At 51.6% G+C, this 19,707-nt stretch overlaps 6 protein-coding genes across 6 annotated transcripts; 5 read left to right on the forward strand and 1 right to left on the reverse strand.

Moving 5' to 3' along the window:
• The first annotated feature begins 633 nt into the window (after nucleotides 1-633).
• Nucleotides 634-1,427, forward strand: BKA58DRAFT_125175 (uncharacterized protein). The gene is made up of 3 exons (XM_046164256.1): nucleotides 634-916; nucleotides 973-1,102; nucleotides 1,159-1,427. The coding sequence occupies exons 1-3, from the start codon at nucleotides 801-803 to the stop codon at nucleotides 1,369-1,371; spliced, it is 459 nt and encodes a 152-aa protein (XP_046027592.1). The 5' UTR covers nucleotides 634-800; the 3' UTR covers nucleotides 1,372-1,427.
• Nucleotides 1,428-2,886: 1,459 nt separating this feature from the next.
• Nucleotides 2,887-6,082, forward strand: BKA58DRAFT_125180 (uncharacterized protein). The gene is made up of 2 exons (XM_046164257.1): nucleotides 2,887-4,956; nucleotides 5,021-6,082. The coding sequence occupies exons 1-2, from the start codon at nucleotides 3,090-3,092 to the stop codon at nucleotides 5,944-5,946; spliced, it is 2,793 nt and encodes a 930-aa protein (XP_046027593.1). The 5' UTR covers nucleotides 2,887-3,089; the 3' UTR covers nucleotides 5,947-6,082.
• A 317-nt stretch (nucleotides 6,083-6,399) lies between these two features.
• Nucleotides 6,400-8,196, forward strand: BKA58DRAFT_409926 (cytochrome P450; the record flags this gene model as incomplete). The annotated part of the gene is made up of 6 exons (XM_046172183.1): nucleotides 6,400-6,495; nucleotides 6,548-6,647; nucleotides 6,716-7,005; nucleotides 7,072-7,740; nucleotides 7,800-7,966; nucleotides 8,028-8,196. The coding sequence occupies 6 exons, from the start codon at nucleotides 6,400-6,402 to the stop codon at nucleotides 8,194-8,196; spliced, it is 1,491 nt and encodes a 496-aa protein (XP_046027594.1).
• Nucleotides 8,197-9,671: 1,475 nt separating this feature from the next.
• On the reverse strand, nucleotides 9,672-11,164 carry BKA58DRAFT_357055 (uncharacterized protein). The gene is made up of 2 exons (XM_046168676.1): nucleotides 10,560-11,164; nucleotides 9,672-10,506 (listed from the first exon to the last, which is right to left on the reverse strand). Exons 1-2 carry the CDS (start codon nucleotides 11,088-11,090, stop codon nucleotides 9,928-9,930), a joined length of 1,110 nt encoding a protein of 369 aa, XP_046027595.1. The 5' UTR covers nucleotides 11,091-11,164; the 3' UTR covers nucleotides 9,672-9,927.
• Nucleotides 11,165-11,247: 83 nt separating this feature from the next.
• BKA58DRAFT_125231 (DNA topoisomerase 3-beta) lies at nucleotides 11,248-13,831 on the forward strand. The gene is made up of 6 exons (XM_046164258.1): nucleotides 11,248-11,442; nucleotides 11,607-11,804; nucleotides 11,853-12,031; nucleotides 12,080-13,451; nucleotides 13,507-13,632; nucleotides 13,702-13,831. The coding sequence occupies exons 1-6, from the start codon at nucleotides 11,362-11,364 to the stop codon at nucleotides 13,738-13,740; spliced, it is 1,995 nt and encodes a 664-aa protein (XP_046027596.1). The 5' UTR covers nucleotides 11,248-11,361; the 3' UTR covers nucleotides 13,741-13,831.
• Nucleotides 13,832-14,530: 699 nt separating this feature from the next.
• BKA58DRAFT_125233 (putative Sin3 binding protein-domain-containing protein) lies at nucleotides 14,531-16,263 on the forward strand. The gene is made up of 2 exons (XM_046164259.1): nucleotides 14,531-14,829; nucleotides 14,927-16,263. Exon 2 carries the CDS (start codon nucleotides 15,007-15,009, stop codon nucleotides 16,168-16,170), a length of 1,164 nt encoding a protein of 387 aa, XP_046027597.1. The 5' UTR covers nucleotides 14,531-14,829; nucleotides 14,927-15,006; the 3' UTR covers nucleotides 16,171-16,263.
• The last annotated feature ends 3,444 nt before the right edge of the window (nucleotides 16,264-19,707 follow it).

Below are 19,707 nucleotides of genomic sequence, written 5' to 3' on the forward strand. Positions count from 1 at the left end.
CGCAATCCTCTCACACCGCATCAGATGAGAGAGTCCATCTTCATGACAAGTTTATGCTGTCTCTTGTCAGCCCTAGCTAGGCCCCAGTACATTTGTTTTTCCTTTTTAATCCCCTTTCTCATTAGAATGTCAATGCATCGGCTTGTTCCACGGTACTGCCAAATGGTTTGCTCATGCTACTGAAATTGCTCACGATTTGTTCGCTAGACCGCATCTTTTCCAGTCTTTCGTCTCTCATTTCGTCTTCATCGTGACACAAGCGCATTTCCGATTATGGAAATGCTGATGTATCGTTTACGGCACACTCCTTCAGTAACCCTCCACTGACATTGATGTCTGATTGCCAAATATTTTGTTGTTTCTCTCGTTTGTGTTGGGAGAGTTGACCGCTTCCTCCCTTCAGCTAATGTTGCTGTCACCGCCAGGCGTAATGCATGTTCCGCTCCGACCATGGTGCTGCCCGGACCAACGTTGAGGGCCACCAGAGGAGGTGAGGGCTCGGAAACTCTGCCGGCGCATCCATTTGACAGTCGCGCTAACATGTCTTAGCTCAATGCGGGAGGACGTTCCTGCATGGATCAATATTACACATCCAATGTTGGGACTGTATGGTACACTGCTGCAGGTCCTTTCTACCAGCACACAACGCTTTGATTCCATCTGAGAAGGGGGAAGGTCGTGCCAAAGTTGGTGTATAAGAGGGATGACATCCTCACTCTAATCGAAGCACAACATCAAGCATCACTTTCAATACATCAGCTCATCAACAACCACACAATCATCATATACCGATATTCATCATGCGTTTCTCCCAAATCGCCACTCTTCTTTCCGTTGCCGCTGCGGCCAGCGCCCAGTACACCTACAACATTACTCAAGCTGAGAAAGCGGGTAACATGGAGAAGTACAAGTGCTTGTATGCTAAGCCCCTCCGGAACCTCGTTGGTCTCTATACTAATGCGATGATGCTAGGGACAACAAGAAGCTCAGCAAATGGATGCCCAAGTGCCTTCACCAGTGCCAGGAGAAGGCCAACCATGCTGACGGCTGTGCGCCCGATGATTTTACTTGCCATTGCATCAACTACAGCGTCTACTCCGCCGTGAGTATCATGCCCGTCTTAGTCCCAGCTGCAGCACTTTTCTGACACTGTAACAGGCGATCGAGCCCTGTGCCTTCCCTGCCGCCCTCGGCGGTAAGGGCACTTGCTCGTTTGAGGAGCTCGGCAAGGCACGCCCTATCGTTCAGGACATGTGCAACTTCTTCAACGCCACTCTGTACGAAGACTACGAGGAGTGTGACATAGAATTGAGCGAGGAGAAGACGTACCTGATCCTCGCTGACGAGGAATTCGGAGAGGTTACTTACTAGGTGTGAAGGAGTAAGGCTTGCAGTAATAGACGGTGGTATTAGACTTAGGATTGAACTTTAATAGACTTTCATCTTCTCGAACACCTTGCTCAAAGTGGGACATGTCTTATGCAGTGGTAGTCACTGGCATTGTCACAGCCAACTCATTTCATAACACCTGACACCCGCCTCACATGGTGCCTTCACAACCGTAGCCCTAATTACTACAAATAAACTGCACGCGTTGCACCATCCCAACTACACTCATACTCTCACGCCCCACATTCTCAAACTACTTTAACCACCACCACCAGTACAAGCACTCCTCCCATCAAACTTGCTAAGATGCCAGAAACATACGGAGAATACGAACAAGAAGGCGGTCGTCGTGGTGGCGTCTTCGGCCAAGGCAGCGGTAGCGGTAACAAGTAAAGAAGTCTGGTCTTCTTTCACCCAAATTTGAATAGGACTAGATAATGCCCGGCTTTCATGTGGCGAGAAGCGCATCGCGTACACGAGCGTTTTGCTACCCCATCATGTGTTTGCGCACATGAGGTCTATGCCCCATATCTTTGTTAAGGCAATGTAGTATTCTAAAATGTTTTCTTGCATTCCGTGACAATGCAAGCTGGATTTTTGCCTCCAGATGTGAACAGGCTGCGTGATGTAATGTCAGGACCTGCAGGGACGATTGCGGGTTGACGATGTTGGTCAGAACGTGTCGTAGTACCTGCCGTCGAACACGCTAGTGAACCGGTAGCGCGCGTTCAGGAACTCATTTCGCCGTGTGTTGTTCCGATGCCCAAGAGAGTCGCGTTTCCAAGATGAGGATCGAGGAGCGGCGCGTGGCGCGATTCTGGCTAGCGTGCTTGGCATGAACGTGACGCGCGCGTGTGGCACATGCATCCTTTCGCGCGAAGGTTGCAACAACACCCTCACACCCTATGTCATCCTTTGAGCCCGTCGCCCTCCGTTTTATCCAGACACATCGCATCGTCGCCCTGCGATTCAGCAGCTCCGAAGCCGCCCAGTCTGCCTAGCTCGGCTGGCTCTTCCGCTGGGAGTCCATTGTGGCATTATATACTGGCTTAGATCTCTCTCTTCCACATACGACCATAGGATCTTGAAAATTAGGCTTCCCGTCCGCTCAGCCATATACAAGCAAGATACCGGCGGATTAGTAGTTAGGTGGGTGACCACTAGCGAATCCCCGCTGTTGTATGTTTTTGATCTTTTATGCCCAAGCAGAGGACATGTAGCAAGTCCGCTCGCGGTGCCTGGCAGTTTGCGGGCAATGCTTCTATTTTTGCTGACCTAGCAGTACCGTACGCATCTATCACCCAGAAAGGCATCAGTTCGGCTGTCTCTACCCCGAGGTTAAATTGCGGAGAGCTCTTCGCCTTCCCGGAAACCTGCAGATCTACCCCACCTCCGTAGTACCTCCACTCATACCCATCACTTGCGAGACTTGCCAAGCACGAGCCAAGCTCGTTCAGGACGACCTACATGACGTTCTATAGACACCTGCTTGCGTGCAGGCTAGCCGACGGGTATACTACCGAAAGGGATATGGCGAGCCGGATATTGGATTGGCCACGGCCCGTTGCGGTCAAGACGTAGCCAGGTACCTGGGCCTAACGTACTGCACAAGTACAAAATGCTCGCCTTTCGAAGTGTCAGGAAGAAAACCAAGCCTCCCGGCTAGTTGCGACTTCTTCCACTCTTTGCCCTGTCTCACGATGTTGAGGGTCTTCATTGGCCTTGCTGGCCTTGTCGGCTATGCCACTGCCCAAAGCGACTCTGTCAAAGTGAAGTGGCTCGAAGATACACCAAAATACCTCGCTGGCGTGACATTTGGCCTACCGTGGCCTCGCGGACAGCACCTTGCGAACACAACAACCTTCACCGTCTCTGGAGATGCGGAACTTCAATCGTGGGTGACAGCCTACTGGCCGGACGGCTCTTTGAAGTGGACCGGACATGCTCTAGGAGCTAGCGACGCCCCAGCCAGTGAATACACAGTCACGGCTTCTGGTGCAGGGAACTCCTCGACCTCGCTATACAAACGCCAAGGCAATGGCATCCAGGTTACTGACTCTGGCAATACTATCGTGGTCAGTACCGGCAAAGTCTCAGCAGCCTTTCCCAAATCGGGCAACATCTTAGTGTCCACCATTGAAGCCGGCGGGAAGACGGTCGGAAGCAACGGTCACCTCGTCCTACGCTCTCAGAATGGTACTCCTGATGACGACGAAGATGGCAAGCCAATCGGCATTGACTATTTCAGCTTCACCAGCAAGATCTCGAACGTTACTGTATCGGAGGAGAATACCGTTAGGTCGTTAGTCACGGTCAATGGCATCCACACTATCGACGGAGATGGCACTCACGACGACTGGATACCCTTTACCGTTCGCTTCTACCTCTACGCTGACTCCGAAGCAATTCGGGTTATTCATACCATCATCTATGATGGAGATATGCATAAAGACTTCATGTCGGGGATCGGCATCCGCTTCGATGTTCCCCTAGCTGAAGAGGAGTTCTACGATCGTCATATTCGAATCGCGGGTGTTGATGGCGGAATGCTGCACGAAGCCGTCAAGGGCATTACTGGTCTGCGTCGAGACCCAGGTGTCGACATCCGATCGGGTCAGTTTAATGGCACCGTTCTGCCACCGAATTCTACATGGGATCAAAGGGTGACCACTCGTCTACAGTGGATTCCAACGTGGAGCGACTATCGCCTGACACAACTGTCTCCGGACGGCTTCAATCTCAAGAAGCGCACAAAGGCTGGCCAAAGCTGGGTCAAGATCCCTGGAGGCACACGCTCAGGTGGCTTGGCATATCTCGGCGGCGCTACGGTTGGCGGTCTTGCCGTGGGCCTTCGTGATTTCTGGAAGAAGTATCCTACCAGTTTGGATATCTCTAATGCTGCAACTAATACAGGATCAATCACCATGTGGCTATACAGCCCTCAAGCAGGGCCCATGGATATCCGCCCATACCACGACGGACTTGGACAAGACACCTACAAGCAACAACTAGACGCTCTGGATATCACATACGAAGATTGGGAAGGAGGTTACGACACTCCCTACGGCCTCGGCCGCACCAACGAGCTTTACATCTACGCGTTTGACAAGACTCCATCCGCTGATCACCTTGCAACGCTCACCAACTTCACCAACAACCCACCTGTTCTCATTGCTGAGCCAGAGTACATGCGCGACACCAAAGCGATTGGGTCGTACTGGAACGTGCCTGGTGCTTTAGACTCCGCCAAAGCACAAATTATCGAGAACAACATGGACTTCCTCATCAAGTTCTACGAGGATCAGATCGAGCAGCGTCGCTGGTACGGATTCTGGGACCATGGAGACATCATGCATACCTATGATAACGATCGTCATCAGTGGAGATACGACATCGGTGGGTATGCCTGGGACAACTCGGAACTGTCGCCTGATCTCTTCTTCTGGGACTTTTTCCTTCGCACTGGTCGTGCGGACGCTTACAAAATTGCTCACGACCAAGTGCGCCACGGAGGCGAGGTTGACTCGTATCATCTGGGTAACTTTACTGGGCTTGGTACCCGACACGGTAAGTTTTGAATGTACAAAGTGCGTATAAGACAAATACTGACTTCGCACCTCTACCTCTACAGGTGTCCAACACTGGAGTGATAGTGCCAAACAAGCTAGAATCTCAACTCCGGTCTACCGCAAGACGTTCTACTACATCTCTGGCGGTGACGAGCGGACTGGCGACTTGGTACGCGAGGTCATAGATGCTGATAAAGCCTTCCTTCGTGTAGATGCGAGACGCAAGGTGAGAGAACCAGGTGTTGTCTACAACCCTGATCCAGAAGCACTATTCCTCAATTTTGGAACGGATTGGGCTGGTATTGCTCAAGCATACCTTATCGAATGGGAGCGTCGCGGCCCTCGCTGGGAAGAGTCTCGCAAAAAGCTTGTTGAGTCAATCATGACATACCCCAAGCTCAAGAACGGATTCGCTACTGGCGAAGCCTTTTACAACAGTCTCACTGGTGCATGGGCACCGCCGCCCACAGACCCAAACAATACCGGCAACGTCACGGTCTCGCATTTGTCTGGTGTCTTCGGCGTCCTCGAGACGATTGATCAGATCGTGGACCACTTCGGTGCGGAGCAGAAGAATCTCACTCAACCTTTCTTCGAAGCATTCTTGGACTATTGTTACTATTACGGCGCCGGGAAGGCTGAACAGAAGGCTCGTTATGGCAAGGACTTTGGCACTTTAAGTCTGATGCAGGGCCACTCGCGCTTCACCGCATATGTCGCCAATCATCGCAACAACGCGACACTCGTTCCAAGAGTTTGGTCAGAGTTCTTGGGCGATGGTAGCAAGGACGGACTCGCACCGGGTGCTCCATGGGCGAAGGTGAGGGTCGATGGGAGTGATGCACTTACTGCTGTCGATGAAGCCACATGGGTTAGCACGAATGCCGCAGCGCTGTATGGAGTTGCTGGTATTGAGAATCTGGCTCTTGTTGGTGCGCCCGACGTGAGTACCATTGGAGGTGGTAACGCGACAAAGAGGTCTCCGTAGATATAGTCATGCGTATTGGCGAAATTTCTTCCCTGCGAATTACAGCCGAATTCACGTCTATATGCCTACTTTCTTTCCTGGCTCTCGATCCGCCGAGTGCATGAGCATTAGCCGCGCTTCGTACGAGCTTGTGTTCAACTCTGAAGGCCCGATACTTACGCGTGGCACGGTCCGGAGGGAGGTCGGGGTCGTCGTGGAGTAAACTTTAAGCAGCGGTCGGCATGGCCCCTGTGGCGGGTCTATAGACCAGCTAGGAAACCAACTGGTTCTCCATGATGAACATGTCTAGGTACCCGGGTAAATTCCCTACAGTACGTACACCCCTGAAGTATTGGTTGATGCACGGCAGGCTGCCTCAATACACCGAAAAAGATACCAGGGGATCGCAAATAGAAGGCACTTGTCGATCTGTCATTTTCAGCGGTCCCATTCCTTCAACCGCCACTTCTCATGATGGGTACCCTCACAAAATCAAGCGCGCTTCCTAGGCTCTCTGCCGTCATTGGAAATCTCTCTGTAGCCAAAATTATATCTCTAGCCATTACACTTGTTCGTTTGCACGAGATCGCACTCGAAGACCCGGTCGTTCTAACATTTGCAGGTCGTTGTGCGATGGGTAGTCAGAGGCATCTACCGAGTCTACTTTCATCCGCTTAGCCGCTTCCCTGGGCCAAAGTTCTCTGCCTTCACGCGTCTACCGCGTACCTCACTGCCATAGCTAAAGGTGAATTACCACGACACGTTGCCCAGCTTCACGAGCAGTACGGAGAGGTAGTGCGCCTCTCACCTGATGAACTCAGCTTCACCAACCCAAAAGCTTGGCGCGACATCTACGGCTATGGGTCAAAGGAAGGCCCAGGCTCGGCGCCGCCCAAGAATTGGAACCGCCAGGGAAGTTCTCCTACCGGAGCCAACTCACTTGTGGCAGAGCGAGACAACGCCGAACATGCACGAATCCGCAGAATCTTCTCTCCCGCGTTCTCTGACCGGGCGCTCGTACAGCAGTCACCGTTATTTACCAAGTACGCTGATCAACTTATCCGCAATTTGAGAGAAAGTGTCCATGCGAACGTCGTCGACCTCGTCCGAATGTGTACGTTAGATTGATGTACGAACGCACGTGAGACGAATACTTACTTCGCACAAATATCTCCAGACAACTTCACCACTTTCGACGTAATGGCTGACCTAACATTCGGTGAATCTCTACACCTAATCGATAACGCAGAATATAATTCCTGGATCCAAGTCATCTTCAAAAGCATCAAGCGCGGCACCCTAATGAGCATTTTCTTCATCTACTACCCGCTCGCCAAGCTCATGTTATTTACAGTGTTAGGTAAACAGATTGCGACATTTCGGAAGGAGCACCACAACTACACTGTCGAAAGGGTCACTAAGCGACTTGAAAAAGGACGAGTGTCTGAGGGTGTCGATCTGTGGGACCTGGTTCTCCAACAAGAAGACAAGGGCAAAGCGGGCCTGACCCGCCCTGTTATGGATATGAACGGCGAATTGTTCATGTTAGCTGGGACGGAAACGACAGCGACGTTGCTCAGTGGACTGACCTACTTGCTTCTGGCGCATCCCAAGTCGATGACGAAACTCGTAAATGAGATTCGGAGAGCATTTGATTCATCAGACGGCATCAGTATGGAAGTCACCGCTGGCTTACCCTACCTCAATGCATGCATCAAGGAAGCGTTCAGACACTATCCTCCTGTACCGATTGGTTTGCCGCATCTCACTCCTGCTGAAGGTTCGACTATCTGTGGACATTACATTCCCCCAAATGTACGTTGTCATCTCCCTCACACATTATCAAGCAGCTGTTTAACACTTACATCCTAAAGACGAATGTTGCAGCCTCCCATTTGGCCATGTACAACTCCCCCGACAACTTCAGACTTCCTGAACGTTTCATCCCCGAGCGCTGGCTCGGCGACCCACGCTTCGCCTCCGATGAACGCTCAGCTCTTCAGCCGTTCCATGTAGGCCCAAGAGACTGCATTGGCAAGAAGTAAGTAACACTATCCCTCGTTCTCTACGAAATTGCAAATATTTTAACACGGTCTTACTAGCATGGCCCTCCACGAAATGCGCCTAATTCTTAGCAAAGTACTGTTCAACTTCGATCTCGAACTACTCCCCGAATGTCGGAATTGGATCGCGGATCAGAAGATATACTCGCTGTGGGAAAAGACACCCTTGATGGTTAGAATTAAGGACGCGGTAGTTATTACGACGTAACCGCACTGCCGACCTAGACATAGTACATCTCAGCAAGTTGTTTGAAGAATCAAGATAGCACAACAATCACAATGTACCAGCCTCCTTCTCAGCGATGAATTCGCCCCTTTTTGGGGGTATCAAACGAGGCTTTGCGATGTTTTACTTATCGTATGCAATAACTTGTCGTCTTCTAAGCACTCTTGCGAGTTTCTGACGTATGCGTTAACAAGTAATCTAGAGGCTTTAACAAAACTAAAATAGGCAGAAGAGTCTTTCTCTTTCACTTCAGGCGTAGGCTACAGTCTACGTGTACTGTACGATAATACTATCATAGCGTTTTATCATCTACACTAACGTGGTTACCCGTTCGTAAATTCTCCCACAAACGCCTTGGCCTCCCTGTCAGCGCGCAAGCGCTTTCGAGACACGCTGCCACCTTCACGTCTCACGTTGGCATTCACAACCACGGCGATGATGGCCCTGCATTCCTCCTTGACGATCAAAATGCTTATCAAGCTCCCCGACGTGGATACGCACGAAGATGTTATCCAATTAACGAAACCACTCCAGCTCAATCCACCTGTATCCATCTCCATCAAAAGCAACTCATCATATCGGGTCACTCTCATAAAGGGCAACAGTGTTGACGTCGACGCTGGCCCCCAATCCATCACCAAGATCACGTCCTTAAGGCCGCTCATCATTGCGTCATCATCGCCTCTCAAGTCCACATTCGTAGAAGGATGGAACAGGCTGCCAGCCGAGCTAAAGATCCTAACACTTGGGTTTAATGTGAAAGCCTGGAATCGCGTGGGGGCGGGCGACAAGAAAGCCTACCCTCCAATAGTCCTTTTTCAGCTACTTCATCACCTGCTCATGACACGCGAGATCGCCGCAATAGCGCAAGACATCTTCTAGACCAAGAACGAGTTCCATCTAGAGCCGTCATATCAGTCTGTCGTTATGGGAAATGGAAAACTGGATGCCCGCCTCTACTTCGCCTATCCCCCATAAGCATTTCATCATCTCATTCAGAAGCTCGCTGTGCGAATCTGTCCTAACAGGCACGAATGGTCCAAGCTCGCTAAGCTTGCGAACGGTAGCTATGGTTTCACTGCTCTTCGCAACGTCGTTGTCGAGTTTGACATGCGGCTTACACACTTGACCAATAGAGCATGGACCAACTTTCTCACCCAGACGATCGGCGATGGAATCGGCTTTCACTGCGCTGGTAGTGTGAGGTTCCTTGCTCCACAGCAAGCTAAGGACAGGTCATCAGAGCTTTCGTTCGAGGATGTGAAGGAGATGTTCAACGGCAAGATCAGATTCGCGGTCGAGGAGACCAGGGCGGAAGGCCAAAGAGACTGTCGTTGCATCTGATAGGAGCCACAACTGTTGACGGTATCGTGGGAGCAGAGCATGCTTTCGAATTCATGGATAGGTTGGTGGATTGTGAAAGGAGGCAATGAAGAAGTCAAAGAATTCATAATAGAAGGATATGAGGGTAGTGATGTTGAGGCAACTTCTGTGACGTAACCCAGCGGGGTGGTCAGTTGCTTTCTTGTATATTATGCTTAGGTCAATTTTCCCACGTATATGGTGGTGTTGAGATCCAAATCATACCTTGAGCACCCCTCTGCTCATATTTCCCACTTATCCTGGCTGGCCACACAGCACCCCTCTTCGATTACGTGGCCTCTCCATCCGTCGGAGGTCTTGCACTGGTGCCATAGATCGTTCCATGTGGACTTATTTAGCCTTCATGGAGCCCTTGCCAGCCTTCGCGTCCTTGACCTTCTGCTTCTCCTTCTCCGTCTGCGGCAAGTCCATGCTCTTAGTGCCGAACTTCGGAAGGAACTTCCCGACCCGCTCCTGGTAGACCTTATATTCGGGGTACTTGCCCGCGCTGAGCAGCTCAGTCAACCAGGTGCTAGCCTGGAACAAAATCAGGTATCCGAATGCACCGGCAAACGCCCAGTTGACGTAGGTCTCAGTCTCCAAGCAGCACCATTGGTACAGGCACACCCAGAAGGACTGTTCAGCTGCGAAGTTGGGGTGACGCGACCAGCTGAAAAGACCTGTAGTGTTGAAGCCACGGTCTAACTGTTCACGAGTGTATTTCTGGTCGGATGGTACCTTGGCAGTCTTCTGGTACGCATTCCTCGCTTTGTAGAAGTTCCATTGCGCTTGGTCGGCAAAGAACTCGAACACGACGATGGCGAGCATGGAGCGGCCGAATAGGGAATCGTAGGTTGTGATATCGTTGCCCTTGATACGGTTCGCGAGGAGTAAAATATACGTGGGCGTGGTGATGAGCCAAAGAAGAATCTACCATGATAAGTATCCTATATATTCATAGCAACCCGTATTAGGGTACTTACATTCTGCCCTAGTGAGATGAAAGTGACGTTGAAAATGAACATGCCGGGTCCGCCAACGTAGTCCTTGACGATGTTCCATCTGTAGTCTTCGCTGCCGACTTGGTACCCGCCCTTGCGCCAATAGTTGAAAGTCAAGCGAGCACCCCAAATGATTGAGACAGCCATGATATGGTCCAGCTTCATTGTTGGCAAGCCGTTGAGATGGGCCCATACTGCGTAATGGACATTGTAGAGGGCAGGCAATATACTCCAGATCCTGTCAACCTGCGAGTAGTTGCGGTTGATCTCGGAGACGGCAAGCACGATGGGCGTGACGAACATTGTGGCAAATGCCAGCGACGACATGAGCGGGTTGGTGTTGACATAGAGGTCCTTCAGCGCCTGCAGATCGGTGATGTGCGCTGCAACCTTGTACGGGAGGTCGTAGAATTGTGGCAGGAATGGCTCCACGGTCTTGAAATAGTCGACGCAGTCGGGCAGCGTTTTTACAAGTGGCAGCGCCATGTCGGTGTATGTACGTGGGTCAGGCATCGTTGCGACGAGGTTTGGTGAAGATGGGGATGTTGCGATGCGCCCCTCACAAGCTGGCGTTAGCGTTTATTGTGTGAAGCGGACAATGACCTCATGAAGAGCTGTTTTCCCTGGTGTCCCCGGCTTAGCGAGCTGCGATGGCGTCCGTGCGGCTCTCAAACGCGCTAGTACGCGCCAATCGCGTCTTCACATGACCATGAGGATCTTTCTCCACCATCGTCTCTAGTCTCACATTGAGTCCCTCTCGCGGTCCCAACGACACTTCAGAGGTATGACTCGGGTGTTGTGCGTTGCGGAAAAGCCTTCGATCGCAAAAGCAGTCGCAAATCATCTGGGCGGACAAGCCCGAGCAGTAAGTTCAACATGTACCTTGAAGGTCCACACTTGTGTTTGATGGGTATTTTGATGGCCGGAGAAGATGAAGAATACTCTCAATATGTGTCTTGCTGTTCGAAGCACGGATACAAAGCCTTCATAGCCTGGTATGCAAGTCGGATACAGGCTGACTTCAGATAGGAAAGTATTAGTGGCAATCCGTATGTCAAGAACTATAAGTTTGATTTCCGCTTCCAATCTTGGGCACAATGTTCTGTAACGTTCACCAGCGTTATTGGGCATATTGTTGTACAAGAATTCAACGATCGATTCAAGAGTTGGCATTCATGTCAACCCGCAGCACTGTTTGAGGCTCCCATAGTATCGAGCATAGCAGAGGTGAATGATACGAATTCATTCTGTTTGAGCTGGCTAATCCGTTCACAGACCAAAAAGGCTATAGCGAGCAATATCGAGGCGCAAGCCAGGTATGCGAGCATCTTGTTCATCTGGACTGATTGTGATCGCGAAGGCGAGCATATCGGGACTGAGATTCGTGATATTGCGCTGAAGGCGAACCCAAACATGCAGGTTTGGAGAGCGCGCTTCAGCAACATCGAGAGAGCGTCCGTGGTACTGTACTACCTTCATGAGCATCAACTAACGTGACGCAGGCACGTTATACAAGCCTCACAGAACCCGATCCGCCTAGACGAGAAGCAAGCTCAAGCCGTTTCGGCTCGTATTGAGCTAGATTTACGACTCGGTGCGGCCTTCACACGCATGCAGACACTGGCGCTACAAAACATGATTCCTCAGCAGGGCGAAGAGCGAGGCAAGATGATCAGCTACGGCTCCTGTCAATTCCCAACGTTAGGGTTCGTTGTCGATCGCTATCTGCGAGTGCGAAATTTCGTCCCTGAGCCATTTTGGTACATCAAGCTCGCACACAAGAAAGATGACATTGAAGTCAAGTTCAACTGGCGACGAGGCCATCTTTTCGATCGTATGGCAGTCGTCCTCATCTTTGAGCGATGCCTGCTCTCCAAAACAGCAAAAGTGATCAAGATGGCAAAAAAACCCACGAAGAAGTGGAAACCATTACCTCTGACGACAGTCGAACTACAAAAGAATGGAAGTAGATTTCTTCGCATGACTTCGAAAGACGTCATGGAAGTGGCCGAACAGCTGTATACGAAAGGGTGGATCAGTTACCCGCGTACTGAGACTGACCAATTTGATCGTGGTATGGACCTGCGAGCGCTTGTCGGAAGGCAAACACAAGACGGTCGCTGGGGTCCGTTCGCACAGAATCTCATGAACGGCGGCTTTCAGCAACCTCGCGAGGGCCGCAACAACGACAAAGCACATCCGCCCATCCATCCCGTCAACTACGTCGCTTCATCTCAGCTCAACGACAGAGAGCGCACCGTCTACGAATTTGTTGTCCGCCGCTTTCTCGCATGTTGCTCTGAAGACGCTATAGGTGAAGCCACAGACATCGAGATCGAGTATGGAGGCGAGATATTCCATGCACATGGCCTTACTGTAATTGCGAGGAACTATCTCGACGTCTATCCATACGACAAGTGGGAGAGTAGTCAAGTACTTCCCCAGTACACGGTAGGTGAAACTTTTGAGCCTACAGAAGCGAACATGCTGGACGGACAAACGTCGGCACCCAGCTACCTCACCGAGCCCGAACTCATCGCGCTTATGGATGCAAACGGCATTGGCACAGATGCAACCATGGCCGAGCACATCGCCAAGATCAAAGAGCGCGAATACGTCATTGCAAGACTCAAATCGGGTGGTGCTGCAACAGCCGCAGATGGCGGAAGCGCAGGCAGAGGCCGCGGCAGAGGAAGAGGGGGTGCACGAGGGGGACGCGGTGGGCGAGGCGGCGCAGCCGTAGGTCAGAACAACGGAGGAGGGACGGGCGGAATACAAGAGTTCATCCCAACGACGCTGGGTATCGCGCTTATCGAGGGATACGACAACGTGGGGTTTGAGACAAGTCTCAGCAAACCATTTCTCCGGAAAGAAGTAAGTGGGATGTTGGGCTTTGATGACCCGGCATGCTCGCTAACACATTGGGTAGATGGAGGTCCAGATGAAAGCCATATGCGAAGGCCGCACTACGCGCAACGAAGTGGTACAGCAGAACCTCGAGCAGTACCGGGCCGTTTTCACTCGCACGGTGCAGCAGATCAACGTCCTCAAATCGGTACGTCGTGATTTTGACTCGAACTTTTCTGTGTGTAGTCGCATCGCTAATGGCATCCCCACCCACTAGGCTATCACGAAGTATGTTGTCAACGCAAATCATGGTTGAGGCATTATCACGTTGTCTGGTTGTAACGCTCACGTCCCTCGGTTGACGGCAAAAAGCTCCGATGCGTTGCGCAAGCTCTCTGTAGAGTTTGGCGATCTTCTGCGACGGGATGTCTTGCAGTGAGGCCTGTCGGGCAAACACGTGTGTCAGACGGTGGTTGCTGGCCGCGAAAGCAGGCCCCCTCACCATGTGCCTGAGCCTCTCATTAGTAGGCGCATGGCGAAGTCGGACCTTTGGATGGTGGGATGGACCCCGCAGCGCGATAATGATAGCGCCAATCGCCGGTGTGGGAGCGAGGCATGGAGAGACGGATGGCCAACGTAAGAAGCCGATGCACACAGCATGGTGATATGGGGCATCGGCTGCGAACGGAAGTCACGATCGAGATGGCTGCGTGCAGCTGCGAACATCGCGACATCGTCGGCGCATCAATTTCAGACAAAGTATACACCTTCACCGTATCGCAAGGACACGATACACTTTGTACTACTCTAGCGTTGCCCTGCTTCTTCTAAGCTTCGAGTCCCTGCTGCTGCGAGGGGCGAAGTTTCATGACGCTTGTGTGAGGTGTGGCTGTCAAGGACTCAGTCAGCTGCTTCCGAGCCAATCACAGGGCTGACAGGGGCACGAGTCGTAGCTTCCCGTCAGATGCGCGTGCCTTCCTTGGAACCAGCTGCCTTCGGAACCAAGGAGCCCTTATCATAGCGACCCTGCCTTGCTCGTACGTAGACTCATAACATAGCCCACACCCGAATATTGAACCTCTTCTGATAGCTCCATTGTACGCTGTTTGCCCGTCTCTGCCTCTACTACCGTTCGCCTCTGCTGCCCCGACACGCTACCTGCATCCTCCCGTTACCGACTCGCTGATCCCATCGCCGATCGCTAAACCTCTCGGAACGGTGAAGGCACAAGCTACGTTGCTGCAGCTTGCTATAACAACCCAACGCCAACGCATATCCGCCCCATAACTGCATTTCGCTTGTCGCACAAAGCAGTTCTATCGCTGTCTTTAATTTTACACCGAAACTCCTTCTGCAGCCCGAAGACCGTACCGTCGATACCCGACAGTACAAGCCGAAGCTTCTGGTGCGTTTGCTGCAAGACGAGTTGCATCGCACTGCAAACTCATCTTGGAAACCCTACAACATCAGAGATTCTGGTTGCTGACTCTTCCGCTCGCCAGACCTCCTTTCCATCCAGCGCGACTACCTGACCAACTCGCGCTTTGACTCACCCGTCAGCCCCTGCCTCCCAACAGTAAACATGGCTGCTTCCGCCCAGAAGCCGATGTCTAACATCGCCATGGCCTTTGGACGCCAGAACAGCGGCCATGCTGCTTCGACCGGCACCCTCCCTACGCCCCCGAGTTCCATCTCTCCGACGCTCCCTGCGCACAAGCGCCGCCCCATGCCCGTCGTCGGGCGCCTGCACACACCAGAAGAGGAGTCTATGGATATAGATCTCCAGGATGCGGTGGAACATGCGGCAGCGCAGGATCAGCCTTCCGCGCTTTCCAAGGAGGCGCTGGCAGGCTTGGATGCGACGCGCCAGATTACGGCGCTGATGCTGGCCAAGCACCATCTGCCAGACATCATCGAAGGCCACGGCGCAATGCCCATCCGCGAGATGATGGCGCATCTGACACATGCGGTACCTGGCTTCTCTGGGTTACCCCCTGCGAAGGCCCGTAGGCTAGTCGTTGCGGCGCTGGAACATCGCGCCGGCGGCGGTCTGCACGGAGAGGTCAAGTTCGAGAAGGTCGGCTGGGGGCGTTGGAGTGTAGCTGGCTCCGGCTCACAGGTTGCAGGAATGCCCATCGGTGGTAAGCGCTCTGGAAACGGGCGCGCAACACCAGCGAGTGTCGATAGCATCGGGGGCAGCCTCCAAATACCCAAGTTGCGACAAGAGCGCGACGTCTACTCTGGCAGCTGGAATGCTGGCTCGTGGTCGCCGCACCGCCAGGGCGAGGACGAAGAAATGGCTGACCAGATGTCGCTGGACGACTCTGAAGGCAGCACCGAGTCCGACTCGGCTTCCGACATGGATCTAGAGGAAGAACTTAACGACGACACGGATCAAGAAGACTGGGCGACGATGGGGCCTGAAGCTCTTCGCGAGACCCGCCGCGGTCCGCGCCGAGAACACCGCGATTACAACTATCTAAGCCGAACTCAGACGAGCAACCCGCGCTACCGGAGCATATCCGCCCAGGCCCACTCTCTGCCTCAGCCTCAATCTCACCACGAACGCACTGCGACGCCCACGCACAAACCTTTCCTTACTGTTCCACATGCATCCCACGGTAATCACGTCGTGAACGCGGGCTCTCCTTTGACTTCTTCCGTTTTTAATGCACCGTCTGGTGTAGCCGGCTCGGGCGCTGAGCGCGACGCTATCGAGGCACTCATTGCTATGGGCTCCATGTAGACCCTTTTACTCTACAGCATCGCGCTGTGTAGAGCTGACGAACTTTGCGAAATCTCACAAAGCCGTACGAGACACGACTGTTACACATCACATACCCCTCACATTCAACATTAGATCATGGCTGCGCATTTATGTACACGCAGCAAGAGCTGGGAATAGTTTTGGGTCTGATTGGATTACGTTGGCATGCCCCCAGGTTCTCGATTTGCATGGTTCTGGTATGCAATTGGGACGATCCGTCAAGTGCTGATGTGGATCATATTTTGGACTTTTTGTTTATTTTCACCGCTTTATTTTTACCAAGAGATGATTGGACTATACCGACATCTACCGTTTTGCTCAACTCACACCACTCTCTTCCGCACATCGGTATGCAGTATACGCAGTATCTTTACTCATTGGCCTGGCGCTTGTCTGGCGTCATGGCGTATGGTTGATGATAGATGATACGATGGACGCGGATCACACACAGCTTGTATATACTCTTTCTGTAAAGACAGACACCCTACTCTGCTCATCAACTGGCTGAGATGCTAGTGAGCTTTATGATGCTGATTATGCGCTTCGGCGGTAATGGCTGACTGCAATACAATCCACGCTCGACATTTCATCTCTCTCAAGGATTTGAAGGTTGGGTGTGTTCTACAAGATATCACATCTTTTTCACATTCTGCGTCACACCATTTCCCATCCTCGAACCGGAGACTCAACTTGCTAGGATAAGGTTATGATTCCGTGTTGTACAAGGTAGGTAAACGTTATGCTACTACTAATCCGACTCTTCACCTCCTTCAAACAATCCATAGTGGCCTCCCAGCTGTGATGCGCTGGTTTATCGAACGTGATAGTCTCCTTGCAAGAGGAAGCTACAGGGTCGTCGGCCAGCCAGTCCAAAACTTCAGTATGTATTCCTTTCAACTCTACTCCTCGTTCCTGGAATCGTCTCCAAACGCCGCCTTACTTCTCATGAGTGCCTCCGCCGTCTGAATACCGTTAGTAATCGAGGGAATCTTGCCACTCTGCCACAGCCTACCGACGAATGTAACTTTGCCTTTGCAATTGAACTCGACACGTTCGTCACAGCAGTGATGCATCCAGGCAAGAAGCTGCGCGATCGTATCATCATTTAGAGGACTCCACCTAGATCCATGCCAATTGACCACGATGCTGACGTATCGTAAGTTCGAAAGTCCCTGGTTCCCCTCGGAGATGATTGACATTGTCCCAGTCGCTATATAAACCCATGTAGACCTCTACCAAAATCTACCGGATCAACTCGCTAGCGATTGGAAACAGAGGGCGGTCCGAAGGTCTCGACACCGGGTCGCGCCGTATGCAGAAGGTATTATGGCAGTAGAATATTTCCTTTGCAAGACCAGAAATCTCAGGAGATAAACGAAGATGGTGGTGAGGTCGGACGTATACAGCATTGGTGCAGGCTAGCTCTGTCACGCCCTTTGTATCAGTATCGACCACCTTCAACGCTGAGGGTGCAGTGATCCAGAGCCATGGTTCTGCAAGCATCCGCACTGGTGTGCGAATGCAGAGAGGCGATACTTGGGATAGACCGAGTGTAGTCGTAGATGAGGCAGATTGAGGTGAGCAATCTTGCGGCGCTGCACTTCCTAAAGCGTGCGCACGCGACAGCGTCAGGCTGAGATGGGAATAAAGCGCATCCATGAGTTGTGTTTTTGTGAGGCAAAGGGAAGTTGACGGGGTAGTTTGTGGGTCTATGCCTTGGTTTGCGTGGGCTGTGAGAGGCTGAGGTACTCCAGTCTGCTAACGGCGAAGAAGCAGTTCACTAAAAGTTTGGAGCCTTGCAAGTGATTAGGCAGAACCGCAATGAGGAATATGTAACTAGGGCTTCACTCGCAGAGCTTGATGTATCACCTACACAACTCCAGCTTCCGAGTACTCTAGAACGCGAAACATATCTTCCAAGCCATCGTCAGGAATAGCTCTAACCCCTAGAGCGTAAGTACAAATTGTTACTCACCTACAGCCACGGACTCGAGGATAGCCGGCAGCCAAGGAGAATATATCTTGCCTGAAATGCGATGACTACGACGACTGAGATGACCAGGATTTAGAGCTGCGGCAGTGCCCGATGGAGCTGCATCGTATGCGGACGCCCTCTCAACATGACCAACCTCGAAATATCCCAAGGTTCCAAAAGAATGCTCCAGATTTCATCATCGACTTGAAGCCTCCAGTCATCACAGAATTGAGGCGCCATACTACGAACGGACTTGGTATCAGCGCATAAAATTCACAGTCTGGATGTCGAGAGCTACGCAGTTCGTGCACTGTGAATTCTACTGCATTCATTGTTAGTGGTCAGCTTCACAGCGAATAGATACCAGTATAAGTCCGAGTCGTAAAAAAAAAATGAAGTTATACCACCAACCTCAGCCCTTGTTCCTTAGGCTACTCGAGTCTTTGGAAAACGTCTTAAAAGCAGTCAGATTTCCGCAGTATTTCTTCAAGACTAGGTGCACAGACTGTAAGAGCTATGTCCGCTACAAACCCAGAGACAACCTCAGTGAGCGCACAGAGAAGGACTTCAGGACAAGAGGAGAAATTTGCAGAAGTCATCCGAATCCACTGGCCTATGGAAATACCCAGACAAGCCAGTTTCGCAGTGTACTCGTTCCAGCCATTGAACATATCAGCACCCTGCTCGATGCAAATACACGCGTATAAACCGATTCGTATTTGATGCGACAGCAAAATTACGATCTCTCCCGCTGGCCTCGCAACCCCAGGATTTGCAAGGGGCTGGAGCAAGTTACCGACCGAACTGAAGCTCGAGATACTTCGTTATAACCTCCTGTTTCCCTCTCCAATCTGGCCATCAAACATCAACACTGTAACGCGAAGAGAGCTTCTCCCATACCTCAGGATGACACCAGACATCGCTGAGATGGCCAAATCTGTATTCTATCAAGAGAACAGGTTCATCATGCAGTTCTCCAACTCGACAGCATTTACAGACTCGATACTGGCTAAGCATCCCAGGAATATACGGCCTCAGCTCCGTCGTATCACTTTCCAGACTCGTCTGGGGAACTTTGACTGGCACATACTACGAACAATGTCAAGAGAAGATCGTGCTGGTTTCATGGGACTAGTTCATCTCAAAGTAAGATACTTGTCAGGTGAGGATGCATCAATCATCAGGCTTGCTGCTGAGAATAGCGCGGCAGCGTGCAGGATCTCGTCTTTCGAGGACTACAATTTATCGCGCCGAGGAGAACCCGTGCATCTTCCGTTTGACGGCGTAGTCACGTTTGATCGATCGGGCTTTGTGATGTGTGAAACGTAGGAGGAGGATGAAGCGCAATGGGAATGGACGCGACACATCGAAGAGTATGTGACGAGGGATATTACATTCACGAAATAACAAATTTAAGATCCAATGTTAACGTAGGTCACAAGCGAGCGGTCACATTGATTTCACGAATGGGTAAATATTTCGACAGCATTGAGCTTGATGATGCTTGGCTGCAAATCTGCGAAACATCTCTAATACCGTCA

Source organism: Alternaria rosae (genome assembly GCF_020736505.1).
Source record: "Alternaria rosae strain MPI-PUGE-AT-0040 chromosome Unknown BKA58scaffold_3, whole genome shotgun sequence".
Taxonomy (NCBI): domain Eukaryota; kingdom Fungi; phylum Ascomycota; class Dothideomycetes; order Pleosporales; family Pleosporaceae; genus Alternaria; species Alternaria rosae.

Bases quoted from the DNA above. Each gene is read 5' to 3' on its own strand.
- BKA58DRAFT_125233 (XM_046164259.1), top strand. From the start codon at position 15,007: ATGGCTGCTTCCGCCCAGAAGCCGATGTCTAACATCGCCATGGCCTTT.
- BKA58DRAFT_125180 (XM_046164257.1), top strand. From the start codon at position 3,090: ATGTTGAGGGTCTTCATTGGCCTTGCTGGCCTTGTCGGCTATGCCACT. The intron at 4,957-5,020 runs GTAAGTTTTGAA...CTACCTCTACAG, and splicing joins TGGGCTTGGTACCCGACACG to GTGTCCAACACTGGAGTGAT.
- BKA58DRAFT_357055 (XM_046168676.1), bottom strand. From the start codon at position 11,090: ATGCCTGACCCACGTACATACACCGACATGGCGCTGCCACTTGTAAAA. The intron at 10,507-10,559 runs GTAAGTACCCTA...TTATCATGGTAG, and splicing joins TCATCTCACTAGGGCAGAAT to ATTCTTCTTTGGCTCATCAC.
- BKA58DRAFT_125175 (XM_046164256.1), top strand. From the start codon at position 801: ATGCGTTTCTCCCAAATCGCCACTCTTCTTTCCGTTGCCGCTGCGGCC. The intron at 917-972 runs GTATGCTAAGCC...CGATGATGCTAG, and splicing joins ATGGAGAAGTACAAGTGCTT to GGACAACAAGAAGCTCAGCA. The intron at 1,103-1,158 runs GTGAGTATCATG...ACACTGTAACAG, and splicing joins ACTACAGCGTCTACTCCGCC to GCGATCGAGCCCTGTGCCTT.
- BKA58DRAFT_125231 (XM_046164258.1), top strand. From the start codon at position 11,362: ATGACTCGGGTGTTGTGCGTTGCGGAAAAGCCTTCGATCGCAAAAGCA. The intron at 12,032-12,079 runs GTCCGTGGTACT...AACGTGACGCAG, and splicing joins TTCAGCAACATCGAGAGAGC to GCACGTTATACAAGCCTCAC. The intron at 13,633-13,701 runs GTACGTCGTGAT...CCCACCCACTAG, and splicing joins AGATCAACGTCCTCAAATCG to GCTATCACGAAGTATGTTGT.